The sequence below is a fragment of the Choloepus didactylus genome, chromosome Y (genome assembly GCF_015220235.1).
Source record: "Choloepus didactylus isolate mChoDid1 chromosome Y, mChoDid1.pri, whole genome shotgun sequence".
NCBI classification, from domain to species: domain Eukaryota; kingdom Metazoa; phylum Chordata; class Mammalia; order Pilosa; family Megalonychidae; genus Choloepus; species Choloepus didactylus.
In genome coordinates this window covers 6,789,267-6,804,046 of record NC_051335.1, presented here as the reverse complement: position 1 = coordinate 6,804,046, position 14,780 = coordinate 6,789,267, and the positions used below count along the sequence as shown (strand labels likewise).

The window sequence follows — 14,780 nt, the reverse complement described above, 5'->3', positions numbered from 1 at the left end:
CTTGCGGGAGAAGAGCATACATGATTGGGTACTTGCCTGCAGCGCCCTTAACCCAACTGCCGCGTCTCTAGCCCAGGCTGTCTCTGGCGCTGTCACGGCTGCCTTAGCCGCCACCGCCGGTTGCTTCAAGTGCGGGCAAAGCGGCCATTTTGCCCAGGAGTGCCCCAATGCAGAGGTCAACCGCCCACCTCCCATGCAGCGCAATGGGCGCCCCCCTCCCACTCCTTGCCCACGCTACCAGCGTGGCTATCACTGGGCGCGCGATTGCAAAATTAACCCCAAAACCCTCTGCCGCTGCCCCGATGTTAATCAGCACCAAGACGCTGAGCAAGCTTTAAACTCCAAGTGGGGCAAGCCTCAGCCCCGCCCCTAAGAAGCAACGTGCCGGCCGGTTCTAATAAAACCCATCACCTCACCGGCAATAAAACGCTTCTCTGGACAGTCCCAATCACTCCGGAAAAGACTACCTGTAAATTAAAAATAGGGGGGCAATGGTACACGGGCACGCTCGATTCAGGGGCAGAAGTCTCTTGCATGCCCGCTCAGTATGCCACCATGTGCATGGTTCTCGATGGTCCCTCGGTAGTGGGAGCCACTGGTACCTCCACTTCTCTTCAGGCTATGGGACCCATTAAGTGGGAGGATGAAGAAGGCCACTCAGGCACCTTCCACCCATTGTTCCTACACACCATAGACCAAATTTTATGGGGCCGTAATATCCTCGCCGCCTCTGGGGCAGTGCTTACCACGCAGCCCCCCCAATAATGTGCGCCACTGCTCGTTTAACACCTCCAGCGCCCGTTCCTCTGCAGTGGAATACTGAGGAACCTATATGGGTGGAGCAGTGGCCCCTTCCCACGCACAAATTAGTTGCACTCCAAGCCCTTGTCCAAGAACAACTGGACGCAAGCCACATAAAACCTTCTACTAGTCCCTATAATTCGCCAGTGTTTGTTATTCATAAAAAAGCCACAGGGAAATTTAGGCTCCTCCATGATCTGCGGGAGATCAATAAGCATATTCTTCCCATGGGTTCCCCGCAGCCTGGCCTCCCCCATCCGGTGGCCATCCCGGCCCATTATCATGTAGCCACCATTGACATCAAAGACTGTTTCTTTTCCATCCCGCTACATGAGCGAGACCGCCCTCGCTTTGCCTTTACAGTCCCCGTCCCCAATCACGCGGGCGCGGCTAGCAGGTACCAATGAAAAGTCCTCCCTCAAGAAATGCGTAACAGTCCGGCCATCTGCCAAATGTATGTTAATCACGCAGTGGCCCCCCTGCGAAAGCGGGCCATGCTCATCCATTACATGGATGACATCTTGGTGGCCTCTGAGAACGCCGAGGCGCTTCCTCTAATCCTCAAAGACCTCACCACTAATTTAGCTGACCTCGGCCTTACAGTTCAGCCCGAAAAGGTTCAAATTGTGCCACCATTGGCCTTCTTAGGGTTTAGCATTGATAAAACCATTGCCCCGTCCGCTCCCCAGCTGGATATACCAGATCAGGTCACCATCACTGAGCTCCAACAGCTCTGCGGTCAAATCAATTGGCTCCGCTCTGCGTTGCCGATCACCACCGCGCAGCTCCAACCACTCTTTATGCTGCTGAGTGTCCCAGAAGCCCTGCCGCTAGCGGTCTCCCGGCGCATTAAGCTCACCCAGGAGGCAGAAGAAGCCATTGCCGCCATTAACAAGGCGCTCGCCGCCTGCTGTCTCAACAGGTTCAGCACTAGAGGGGGCAATCTTATGGCACTCATCCTTCCTACGCCCGGAACACCCATGGGCTGCCTGTGGCAAGATGGCCCCCTACTTTGGGCGCACCCCGCTAAAAGCCGGCTTAGAAAAATTTGCCCCGCAGTGCGGCTCTGGATCAGCCTAGCTTCAGATCTAGTCACCCTGGCTGTTCATGTATTTGGAGCGCCGCCGGAAAAAATTGTTTGGCCCCTGGACGCAGGCCAAACTCGCCTGCTTATACGTGATAACCCAGACATGCAAATCCTTTTAGAAGGATTTCATGGGGAATTCAGCTGCCACTATCCTAGCCATTGACTGTTACAGGGGCTCGCCAAGCTTCCCTTCCGCAGTCCCTTCCACCCTTTCCCCTCCTCTGCACCCATCCCGGGTGCCACTACCGTCTTTACTGACGCCTCCAAAACCCGATTCGCCTTCCTCTCTTATCCCCCGGACCACCCAGAACCCCGCCTATTCAGCTATGTCAACCTTCATTCAGTCCAAGTGGGGGAAATCCTGGCGGTGTCATATGCGCTGAACACCCACTGCAACCACCCAGTAAACATTTTCACCGACAGCCTCTACACTTATCAGGTCTGCCGAGTCCTCGCGTTTTCCACCTTTTTCCCCGGAAACTCGGCCATCGATAAAGCACTTTCTGACCTCAGGAGCATCTTAGAGCATAAACAGGATTCTTGGTTCATTAGCCACATTCGTAGTCACTCAGGCCTTCCGGGGCCCTTGGCTAATGGCAACAGTATAGTAAACCAAGCGGTCTCAGCTCAAAATACCCAAGCTATGCTAACTCACACAGCGGCCCCCCCCGGGGGACGCTGTTAACCAGGCCAAGTTATTGCATTCTAGGTTTCACTTTTCGGCTACATCATTACATCATCTATGTGGCCTCCCCCTAGACACCTGTAAACATCTTGTCCGCAATTGCACAACTTGTGCGCCCTTTGCGCCGCTTGGCCCCCTGCAACCTCAGGGAGTCAACCCACGAGGCCTAAAACCCAATTCTAGATGGCAAATGGACGTAACTCACGTTCCGTCCTTTGGGCGCCTCAAGTATGTACATGTAATGATTGACACCTTCTCGGCCATGTGTTATGCAGTCCCCCTTGCCGGGGAAATGGCCAAACACTGTATCAAGGCCCTAAGACAAGGAATTCTCTTCATGGGAGTTCCCTGGGACATAAAAACAGACAATGGGCCTGCCTATCGCAGTGCCTCCTTTGCGGCCTTTCTTCAGTTATATAACATCACCCATCATTTCGGCATCCCTTATAATCCTCAGGGGCAAGCCATTGTGGAAGCAGTCCACCGCCGCTTAAAAACACAAATTGAAAAAGAAAGGGCCATGCTCCCCCAGGCAACTCCAGGGGACCTTATCATAGCAGCCCTTATTCACCTTAACCTATTCACATTCAATAAGGAAGGGCTTTCGCCCCTACATAGACATTGGGGGCCCTCGTATAGGCCCACCCAGGCCCCAATGGTCTACTAAAAGGACCCAGAGAGTAATGGCTGGAAGGGTCCCTCCCCACTCCTCGCCCAGGGGCGCGGGTTTGCTTGTGTTTTCCCAGATAATGCATCACAGCCAATCTGGATCCCAGGAAGAGCAATCCGACCCGCCACCAGCAGCCACAAGTCTAACGAGTCGAGAACACCGTCGTCTCCGCAACCTGGTGTACCAGATGACAACCTTGCACCTGGATCGGAAGCCCAGTCCCGAGATACCCCCGGAGAGACGGGAAATCAGGGAAATCATGCGCCTATACAGACAGGCAAAAACCAGCCCCCTACACCTCCTTAACCCCCACCCAAGCATTGCTTCCCTTCTAACGATCATGTTGGCCCTCGCCTCTTCTACCCAGGCCAACCCCCACCAGCCTTGGAAATGGACCCTTACGCGTTGGGAGGATTCAAAAATTGTCTTTTGCAATATCACTGCACAACCCCCCTCCTTTTCTTTTAATGCCTCTAAACTGTTTCTTCCCGGGACCTTTGTCCCCGCCAACAGCGACTCTGGCAGTTCTAGAAGGGGAGGCCGAGTTGGAGTACGCAGTAACAAAAACCTAGACCAGTATTACATGTGCCCATCCTCAAATCCTGGAAAATCGTACTGCAATTCTCCCAACGAGTACTACTGTGCATACTGGGGGTGTAAAACATTAGCCACTAATTGGAAGCCTCCTGTTCCTGATCAATACCTTACCTTAAGGTGGGCCCTTCCAGGGTGCAAACTCCCTACTGTTAACTGGCTCGGCCAAGAAAGTGAGGGATCCTGCACACATCTTAATCTTACAGTGCAGCTCCCCACTGATCCCTCCTGGTTACTCGGTCGAACTTGGGGCTTCAGAATCTATAAGAAAGGAGCCGACCGAGGATCACTTATTCTCATAAAAAAGGAGGCTGCAAACCAACCATGCCAAAATACTGCATTAAAAACACCCTCTGGCATCGGTCCCAACCAGGTCCTTAACCCCCTTTATCCACAGCCCTCCAGCCACACCTCAGCTCCAACCAACCGCACCTCAGCTGCCAACAGCGCATCGCCAACCCCACCACCCCAACCTTTTCTACCCCCCTCTCGTTACTCCTCTCCCCTCCTCGGCCTTATCCAAGCAGCCTTCACCTCAGTGAATTCCTCCAACCCCAATCTTACCTCCTCCTATTGGCTTTGCCTCTCCACCTCCTCCTCCCTGTATGAGCCCGTCGCCTCCAACCTCTCCTTTTCAGAAAATACAGAGAATAGCCCCTCGGAATGCAACTGGAATACCTCTGCCGTCCCCCTAACCTTTCATTCAGTTTCCTCCACAGGAAAGTGCATCCGCCCTCTCTCATACAACTCTCCCAACCTCACAGCTTGTGCCAACTACTCATCCCCCAACAGCTCTGCCAAATTTCTTATTCCCCACAACTCCTCTCAATGGCTCTGCTCCTCTACAGGACTTACCCCCTGCCTTAACGTGCGAACCCTCAATACAACTCATGAAACTTGCCTCCTAATTGTCCTTATCCCTAGGGTCTTATACCACAGCAAGGAAGACTTCTTCCTCCGCCTAGAAAGAACTGCAGCTCCTGCCCGTCTGCAAAAGCGAGAGCCCATCACCGTCCTCACGATCGCCTCCCTCCTAGGTCTTGCAGGCGCTGGCACCGGAATCGCTGCGCTAGCCAGTCAAGGCTCCGCCCTAACTCACCTCCGGGCAGCTGTTGACGAGGACATTCGTCACCTACAAAACGCTATTTCCCATCTTAAAAATTCTGTTAACTCCCTCTCTGAGGTCGTGCTCCAAAACCTCCCTAGGAGAAGAATGCTGTGTTTATGCCAATTCCACAGGTCTCGCCGAAGACAGCCTAAAGAAAGTCCGAGAGGAACTAGAACAACGCAAAAGGGACCGAGAAGCCGCCAACTATTGGTCCCACATCTTTGCCCCATCCTCCCATACCTCCTCCCTCTCCTCGGCCCCCTACTAATGATTATTCTAGCTCTCACCCTAGGGCCCTGTATTATCCGCAGAATTGGCCAACTTGCTAAAAACCAAGCCAATGCTGTCTTCTTCTGAAGAAGCTGACCCTCCGCAGCGCCACCACCCTCGTCCATCCTGCAAGCAGCGAGGCCCCCTCTCGAGCGCCCGGGCGCCACACCAACGTCGAGCTCCAGCCTCTCTGAGCAACCGTCAACCCCTTTTCCCCTCCCCGACCTCCCCTTTTGCGGGACACTGATTACGTGCTTCGACTTGGCGGGCCTGGGCCAGGGGATCGGCCACCCCTGGGGAGGGTAGTGGGTACGGGTGAACAGCGCCCTTCACAGCCCCCCGGGCCTGAGAAAGTGAGGCCGGAGGCAGGCCCCATTTCCTCACCCAAAATACCACCATTAGGGGAGGCTTGCCGGAGGGAACCGCCTTTTCCCCACCCCCTTATCTTGCCCGGACACTCCCCGTTGCCAGTGCAACTCCCATCACCACCAGTGCGCATACATTGTTGCCAGACACCGTTGCCAGAGCAACTCCCGCCCCTTTTCAAACAACCTCCATGCTCTCTTAGAACCAATCCTAACCTCCGCACCCTCTCAGAACCAATCCTAGCCTTTATCCCCTCAGCATTGGCTTGTATCAACCCCCGCCCTCTATGCCAGCCTATATAACCTGTGCTCACCCCTAATAAGCTCTCTTGGCTTCTTCACCCTCAAAGAACCGTGTCCTGCCTGTTCCTTCTCGCCGCCCTGCACACCTTGCACGCCTCCGCCGGGGACCAGGCCCAGTCCCCCGCCTCACCCTCGCCTCCGGGAAAGAGCCCCCGCCGCCGGTACCCTCCGAGCAACGCCGAGAGCCGAGGGTTCAGCAACCGGCTGCCCCACCCCCAGACAAATCAACTGCGACCGCACCTTTCCCTCATCCCTTAGCGGATCTCTCCAGTAAGCTTCTTCCTGTAATTAGAAAAGAAGGGGGAAATGCGGGATACTGATTACGTGCTTCGACTTGGCGGGCCTGGGCCGGGGGACCTGATCAGCCCCTGGGGAGGGTGGTGGGCACGGGCGGTAGCGCCCTCCACAGCCCCCTGGGCCTGAGAAAGTGAGGCCGGAGGCAGGCCCCATTTCCTCACCCAAAATACAACCATTGGAGGAGGCTTGCCGGAGAAAACCGCCTCCCTTATCTTGCCACACACTCCCCGTTGCCAGAGCAACTCCCCCACCGCCAGTGCGCATGCACCATTGCCAGAGCAACTCCTGCCCCTGGCAAACAGCTTCCACGTCCTCTCAGAACCAATCCTAGCCTTTCTCCCCTCAGCATTACCATTTAAGGCCCTTACACCCCTACACCAACCCCGCCCTCTATGCCAGCCTATATAACTTGTGCTCACCCCTGAATAAAGGCTTTTTGTTCTACCCCCCTGTAAGGAGAGTGTCTCGTTTTTTTTTTCCCTCGCCGCCCTCCACACCTTGCACGCCTCCGCTGGGGACTCGGCCAAGTCCCCCACCTCGCCCTCGCCTCCGGGAAGAGCCTCCGCCGGTACCCACGGAGCAAACCTAACAGCAGAAGGTTCCGTGGGTGCCCGCCCCTACCTAGCTGCGACCACACATCCAAACAGTGGACAAAAGGGAGTGTGATCCACACGGCTTTCCCAATCACATTGTCACCCCTCATAAGCTACATTTAAGCTACATTTTTATACAATCAGATGAATTATTAAAAAATAGATTGGGGTGTAGACCCGGCATCGTGGGATGAAGAACATCTTCTTGACCAAAAGAGGGATGTGAAAGGAAATGAAATAAGCTTAATTGGCAGAGAGATTCCAAAAGCAGCCAAGAAGTCACTCTGGTGGGCACTCTTACTCACAATATAGACAACCCCTTTTAGGTTTTAATGAATTGGAATAGCTAGCAGTAAATATCTGAAACTATCAAACTACAACCCAGAACCCATGAATCTTGAAGACAATTGTATAAAAATGTAGCTTATGAGGGGTGACAGTGTGACTGGGAAAGCCATATGAACCATACTCCCCTTTGTCTAGTTTATGGTTGGATAAGTAGAAAAATGGGAGAAGGAAAACAAAACAAAACAAAACAAAACAAAACAAAAAAAAGGCACACAGTGTTCTTTTTTTACTTTAATCGCTCTTTTTCACTTTAATTTTTATTCTTATTATTTTTGTGTGTGTAGTAATGAAAATGTTCAAAAATTAATTTTGGTGATGAATGCACAACTACATAATGATACTGTGAACAACTGAATGTACGCTTTCTATGGCTACATGGTATGTGAATATATCTCAATAAAAGTGAATTTAAAAAAAAGAAATAAAACAAATAGATTGAGGTGATGAATGCCTAACTATATGATGATAATGTGAACAGGTGACTGTACACCATGGATGATTGTATGGTATGTGAGTATATCTCAATAAAACTGGATTTAATTTAAAAAATCGGTGGCAAATTATCAACTATGTCTGCTGGACGTAGCCTAAAAAAAGGACCTAGAGTCAATCTGCCTCAAAGAGGGGGCAGAGGTTTCTCTACTGGAGATACCCACTTGGCAGTCACAAGATGGTTGAAATCAGGCATTATGATATAGAAACAGCTCTTTTCTCTACTCTGCCATAAGACCGCAGTAAAAGTTGTCGCCTTAGATTTATAGGGAAAAATCACAGTTAAGCTACTAAAAACACTAATAACAGCAGCATAAATTCTTTTCATGTCCCCCAAGTCCAACTACATAAAGAACAGTACCCACTGGCAACTACATAAAGAACAGTACCCACTGGATTTACTGCCTCCCTGGCGCTAAAACATCATCAGAGGCCCCGAGTAGGACTCAGCACTAGCCAAATTGAGACACACACCCTGGGAGTTAAAACAACAGCAAAGAAAATAAATACTTAGATTGGAAAAAGAAATCAGGATCCTTTTATTACAGTATCAGGCATCTGAAAAGTTGAAATTTCTTTGAAAAAAGTTGAAAAATCAAGTTAATTTGGGTTCTGTGAAAAGTCAAATCCTAATCATGGAGTTAAAACAATTCTCAGGAGAAAGAACACAACAAGGGGGCTTTCTTACAAGAACAAGATAGAAACATTCTAGCTTCCTACATAGTCAAAGGCACAGAAAATATTGATATTATGAAATTTAAAATAACCACTTACAGGAAACAAAGAATACAACCACAAAGAGATATTTTTCACAAAACAGATAGTTCAAAACCCTCCTACACATTCCTGACCTACTTGTGCTGGAAACTCTCCCAGTGATAAGGAATTCACGATGGCCCAAGGCCCCTTTATTGTCTGACTCTCACTGTTACGACAAACTGGTTTGCACACTGATTTTAGCCCATTCTTCCAGGGGATCACACTTCAAGCCTCTGAGACTCAAAAATATGTGAGTCTGGGGCATTAAGTGTGGTGAACAACTGATAAAATTTCTACAGATTAAAAAGTATATATACAGATAAAAAAGATATATATAGATATATAGATAAATATAGATACATATGTGTCCATATCTATACATGGATATAAAGATAAATAAATGTCTATCTATCTATTTGCTTGAAGAAGGCTGTTTTATAGTCTGTTAAAAGCTAATTAAACTCCAAGACAGTCAAGAAAGTTAAGGCTTTTGCTGACCTCTAGTCTTAAATACGTTTATTCATTTCTTGGTTTCCCAGCACGTTTCCCACAATGGCTCCTCCAATCTTCACCCTCCTTTCTCAAGTCCTCAACCCCACTGCCTACTCTTCTGAGAAGACAGGGGCCTTGTGACATAAGCTGCCTCAATTCTTAGCATCTCTATTGCAATAGGAGCTGTTATCTTTTAGCTCCTTTCTCAGGAGATAAACATCTTTCCCAAGGAAATCCTTTCACTGAGGACCTTGAACCCCATCCTCATTGCTTCTGCATGTGACTTGATCTTCACAACCTTGTGAAACAGTTATTATCAATTTCTCAATCACTGCTTCCTCATCTATAAAATGGGGGTAAATGACTTGCCCAACATTATTCAGCCTTAAGTGACAAAGCCAGAATTGAAATCTAGCTTTTCTAATTCTAAAGCCTCCATGGTTTTCTAATCATCTCCTCAATCTCACTTCACCAACTTCTCCAGTAGTTCTCTAGAGAGCCAGAATGGCTTAGGTTTCCATTATCTTTCCCTCACAATCCACCTCCTAAAACTCCTACCTCTTTGAGTACTATTTCCCTATGTATTTGATATTACAAAACTTACAATATAGTGCTGGAGAAAAAGCACAGGTTTAGAAGTCAGATGGAAATATAAATTCTGATTCTATAAAGTTCTAGTGGGTGACCTCAGGGTTGATAACCTCTCCTTGAACCTCAGTATCCTCTCTTGTGGTGATGACAGTACTAACCTTATGCGGCTGCTGAGAATATTAAATGAGATAATTCTCCTAAAAGGCTTAGTCCAGTGTCTTGGCCCTTGTAGGTACTCAACAATGGCAGCTCCCTTCCCTTCCTCCAAACCTTCTGAAAGAGTTGTTTGCACAGACTCTTGAGCCAGATTGCCTATATTCAAATTTCAGCTCTGCCATCCCAATTGTGTGACCTCAGGCAGGTGACTTAACCTCCCAGTGCCTCAGTTTTTTTCATTTGTAAATGGTGATACTGATACTCTAATACATCATAAGGTTGCTGTTAAGGATTAAATGAATTAAATGTAAATGTAAATTATTTGCATTTCATAAATGTCAATGTAAATTACTAGCTACATATTTCTTACCATCCACTCTCCTCAAATCCTTGTAATCTAATTTCTGCACTCTCTGAAGAAATAGTTGACAAACTGGGGGGGCGGGGGGGGGTACATGCCCCTTTGAGAAGGTAATATGGATTCTTTACCCCTTCCTCCAGAAGTAGACTTATTTCTCTTATCTCTCCAACTTTGTCTTTTTAAGTTTTCTTGCTTCAACATGAGGCAATATGATTCAGGGGTTAGGAGAAGGGGGCTTTTGAACCAGCCTGACTGGGTTTGAAGCCTGGCTCCAGACTTACTAGTTATACGACTTCAGGCAGGTCATTTAATTTCTCTGTGCCCCAATTTCCTCATTTCTAAAATGGGAAAAATAAAATACCCCATTTCACAAGGTTGTTAGGAGGTTTAAAATGAAATAATACTTGCAAAGTGCCTAGCACAGAGTCTAATACATTGTAATGCTCTATGTTACCTATTAAATTGCTAGATTGTAAGTGCTTTGTGGGCAGAAACTACGACTCACACCTGTATTTCCCATCATCTCACACATCAGATGCTTAAATGTTTATTGATGAATCACATTAGTTAAGCTTAGAAGTCTGGATGCTTTAAGGCAAAAATAAATAAATAAATAACTTCTTTCCTGTCCTTTGCCTTTTGTACCATCTGTAAGCACACTGCAGTGGGTGGTCGCTTTTCAGACTTAACTTCCTTGACAGTTTTTACTAATAGTGACCCACTTTTAAGCTTTTTAAGAAAGCTAGCCAAATGAACAAAACAAGTGGGTGCTCTGAGACTGTATGTTTGTAACTAAAGCAATCAGTCTATATTACAATCTAGAAACTGACCACATTGGCAATTTAGACTTTTTCTTACCCCTGCTTCTTAAAAAAATTAAGCATTTTTCCAGGATTTAAGTAGCTAACCCTGACATCACAAGAATGAAATCATCAGTGGGCTGAAACTTGGAGGTCAAGACTTTCCCAGAGTAGCCTTTTCACCTGGAAGTCTAGCTGAAAAATAAAGATCTTAAATAATATAGTAACACAATAGCTATGATGGTGTAAGAACTGGAAGAAAAGGTAAATGACAACAGTAATTAGGATTAGAAAACATCGATTCCATGGTATCAACCCAATCCCATCCATTCTCAAACTGGCCTCGGGAGCTAGTCAGGAGGGTATACCCACAGTCCCCATTTCCCATAATGCCAAGCTGAGGTAGAGTCAACCCCAGATTTGACCCTCAGATTGACACTCTTCCACGTTATAATCCACAAGACAAACTTCTTTATTCTTTACAAAATACTAGCACTAAGACACTCCCTCACTTTTTAGTAACTTGGAAACTTCAGGAAACATAATCGTTAATCCCATTTTTCAACTTCAACCCAAGAGTCAGATGAGGTTAATGGTATCAACCTCCCAAGAGCAAAAGACTTCAGGGCAATTCTGAGTCCCTATTTGATTTTTTAAAAGTAGTATGTTTGCCTCTTAATTTATGAGACTGAGCAATTTAAAATAATTGTTCCAAGTCTAACTCTAGGAAATTCAGTTGTAACAACAACAATAATAATTGTACAACTATGGTTTACTGAGCATTTACTTCAGGGATCAGGTACTAAGCTAACAACATCTTTTCCTCACAATCCTACCATCCTTGTCTCTTATTATAGACGAGGGTGTAAGAGACAGTCTAAGACTCCACATAGCTATTGGCACAGTAAGATGGGAACCCAGGTCTGACTCTAAAGCAGGGGTTGCCAAAGTAAGGTCCACAGTCTGCTTTGGTATTGCCCATGAGCTAAGAATGGCTTTTATGTATTTAAAGAGTTGGAGAGAGAGAGAGAGAGAGAGAGAGAGAGAGAGAGAGAGAGAGAGAGAGAGAGAGAGAGAGAGAGAGAAGGAAAATGCGCGAGACACGGAGATCTATGTGATGCATAAAGGTGACAATATTTACTATCTGACCCTTCACAGAAAAAAATTTCCAGCCTCTGGTCTAAAGCCTTGCATCTTTAACCACTACATCATACTATCTCTCTCTATAAGAAAGATGCATCTATGATTGGTTCCCTCTTTTAATACGATAATATTCATTTGGCATTTAACCAAATTTAAGATGCTGTTATTATTATTTTTTTTTACATACAACCTGCCTATCCAACAAGGACTATAAGTTCCTTAAAGGCAAGGATCTTATACCTCTTTGCATTTTCTGTGTGATACCTAGTTGGCTCCTTAGTAAATGTTTGTTAAGGTTAATAAATAAATCACACACTGTTATATAGAGAAATTATATAGAAATGTATAGCTTCTCTGACAACTTTAGCTTAAGGGGTGCTGTGAATTAAACGCAAAAATATGAAATAGAAAAACCACCTAGTGTGTCTAAAAACAAGGTATCCTAGTGAGTAGAGAGATTGTGCATTCTTAGAATTTCATTACCTTACAAATGAAAAATAAGCCTCAATTCATGCATTCTCCTGACACACAACAACCTTTCCTTGCTACCCTTGAGATGCACATCCAGAAGTCTGTATTTACCAGAAAGGGGTGGAGGTGGAGGGGGTGTGGAGAAATGTCTTTTCGTGCCAAAGCTGCTTCTACCTATCTGCAAGTCTGAGAAACAAACCTCAACAAGCTCATCGTTTTAGGTTTGTTCCAAACGAAGATAAACAACCTTCACTCATGTGCTGCACAGAAAGAATTGTTTGTCGACCCTTATCTCTTCAGCCATACCCCCACAGTCATCTTAGGTTAAGACAGTCAGCAATATGTATCTTTTCCTCTCATGAGAAGCAACAGCATAGGTCAAGATACCTCTGAGACCACAGTCTGATTTGCCCTTCTCTTCCCATTACCAAAAAAAAAATAATAAATTAAAAGCCTCAAAAAGAATGCACCCTAAGCCACGAGAACCAAAGCCATTTACTCTCTACCAAATGGTAAATAACCTTATGCCGATATCAAGTCACCCATATTGCATATGCGTGGGGTTTGAAATTACTGTTTGGCTGAACTGTCCTGAGCATAAATAGCACAACACACTACTGGGAGAACCTTTAACTCTTCCCTGTCCTCACTTCCGTATGCCCGAAATGGGAGGATCAACATATGTATCCGTATCAGACACTGGCGTAGATCAATAAATCAGCACGTCATTTAAAACATCCTAAGCCTTCTTTGACATATTCCACATTCGGGTTTCTACTCGGGTTACACAGGAGTAAGGTTTTCTTTCATTCTCAACCTCGAAGGGACAGGGCGTAGCAAGAGCTGGGTGATGGGTAAAGGTCGACTCCGTCTCCAAAAGAACGCCGGCTTCTGAGCAGTAGGGATACTACTGCAGCTTCAATGAACCTTTAACAAACTGATACTCCAGAGAAGTCGACGGAAATGGTGTCTCCCCCTCCCCCAGTCCACAGCCCAATCCGCGACACCGCACCCACTCCCCTCCAAGCCTTAGTCCCGGGCCTCTGAGCTTAGTCGGCAGAGAAAGCGGTGGAGGGGTGCAGATGAGAAAGGGGGTGGGGTTGGAGGAGAAATTGGGTGTGGAGAGGCAAAGAAAATGGGGAGGGGGGGCAAGGCAGAGAAGGAAAGGAGGCAAGGCGGAGAAAGGTGAAGCGAAGCCGCAAAAAAGGGGGGCGAGGCAGAGAGTATGGCGGCGGGGGCTGGGGGGCGAGGCAGAAAATGGAAGGAATAGAAGGGGAGTCAAACGTAAGGCCGCGAAAGGCCAGGAGAGGAGACGACGAAGCCGGGGGGCAGAGAAAAGTGGAGCACCAGGAGATGGACAGGGGTTGAGACACTTGCCATAAATCATAGCCAGGCTGGTTTCGTGCAAGAAGCGGGCCCGGAGGTGCTTGAAGAGCCAGATCGTGAGTATGGTGAGGGTGAGCAGCAAGATGAAGATGAGCAGGTTGGCGCTGTCCTGCCGGTGGCTCTCCTCAGCTTGCTTCTCCGACACGATCTCCTCATCCATGGCTCTCGCCGCTCCGCCGGCGCCGTCCGAAGCCCCAGCCCAGCCAAAGACGCCCACCGCTAAGAGCAACCACAGGGGCCGCATGAGCGGACCTGCCCGGGGACCACCGCGGCCGTCGCCGCCACGGTGTAAGGGAGCCCGCCGCCAGCTACGGAGAGCCATGTCTTCTCCCGCCCCCCGCCCCTTTCCTCACTGGCTGCCGCCCGCAATCGGACCACTCCCCGAGGGCTCACGGGAAAGGGGCGGGGTCCTGTGGAAGCCATCTTTGCGCGCGCTGCCGTTTCCGCGGTCGCCGTTCTTAAAGGGAGCGCGACAGTAGCAGGCTGCTGTTCCCCATCCCTTGGCCTTTTTGCCGCCACCGCATCCGTCTACCCCCCACATCCACCCGGCCTCAACACACACCCAAGCGCAGTCTGGGAATGAAAGGCCGTCGAATCTAGCCCACTGCCTTCTGAAACAGAGACATCCGCTCAGCGTATTGAAGGAGAGGCGGTTTGAGCGATGTCTACTTTGATCCTATTCTTAGAGCTCGCAGGGGAATCAATCTTTCAAAATCCATCTCAGTATTGTGCCCCAGTGTCTCTTAACAGGACAAGAAGTTGTCCCCTTGGGCTTGGCCTGAATCTTAATCTCTGTAATTTAAATTGGATTCTCCTTTTTCCATGCTCATTGGGCTCATTGGAAAAACAACACCGTAGCAGTTCATAAAAGAATTTGCTGAAAGGCATGGATTTTGCCTGTCTGTATATTTGGTTTTCTTTACTTGTGAACACCTAATACAGTCATTTCTCACGGCAGGAACCTGTACCGAGAAACTCATCATCCTCACAAGGGAAGACGCAATCAGT

At 47.9% G+C, this 14,780-nt stretch overlaps 1 protein-coding gene across 1 annotated transcript in view; it reads right to left on the bottom strand.

Moving 5' to 3' along the window:
• SLC9A6 (solute carrier family 9 member A6) overlaps positions 1-14,094 on the bottom strand; it is a 104,920-nt gene extending 90,826 nt beyond the window's left edge. The window contains exon 1 of the mRNA XM_037822783.1: positions 13,764-14,094. Within this exon, the coding sequence (XP_037678711.1) occupies positions 13,764-14,094 (331 nt within the window). The remainder of the gene's footprint in view (positions 1-13,763) is intronic.
• Positions 14,095-14,780: the final 686 nt, after the last annotated feature.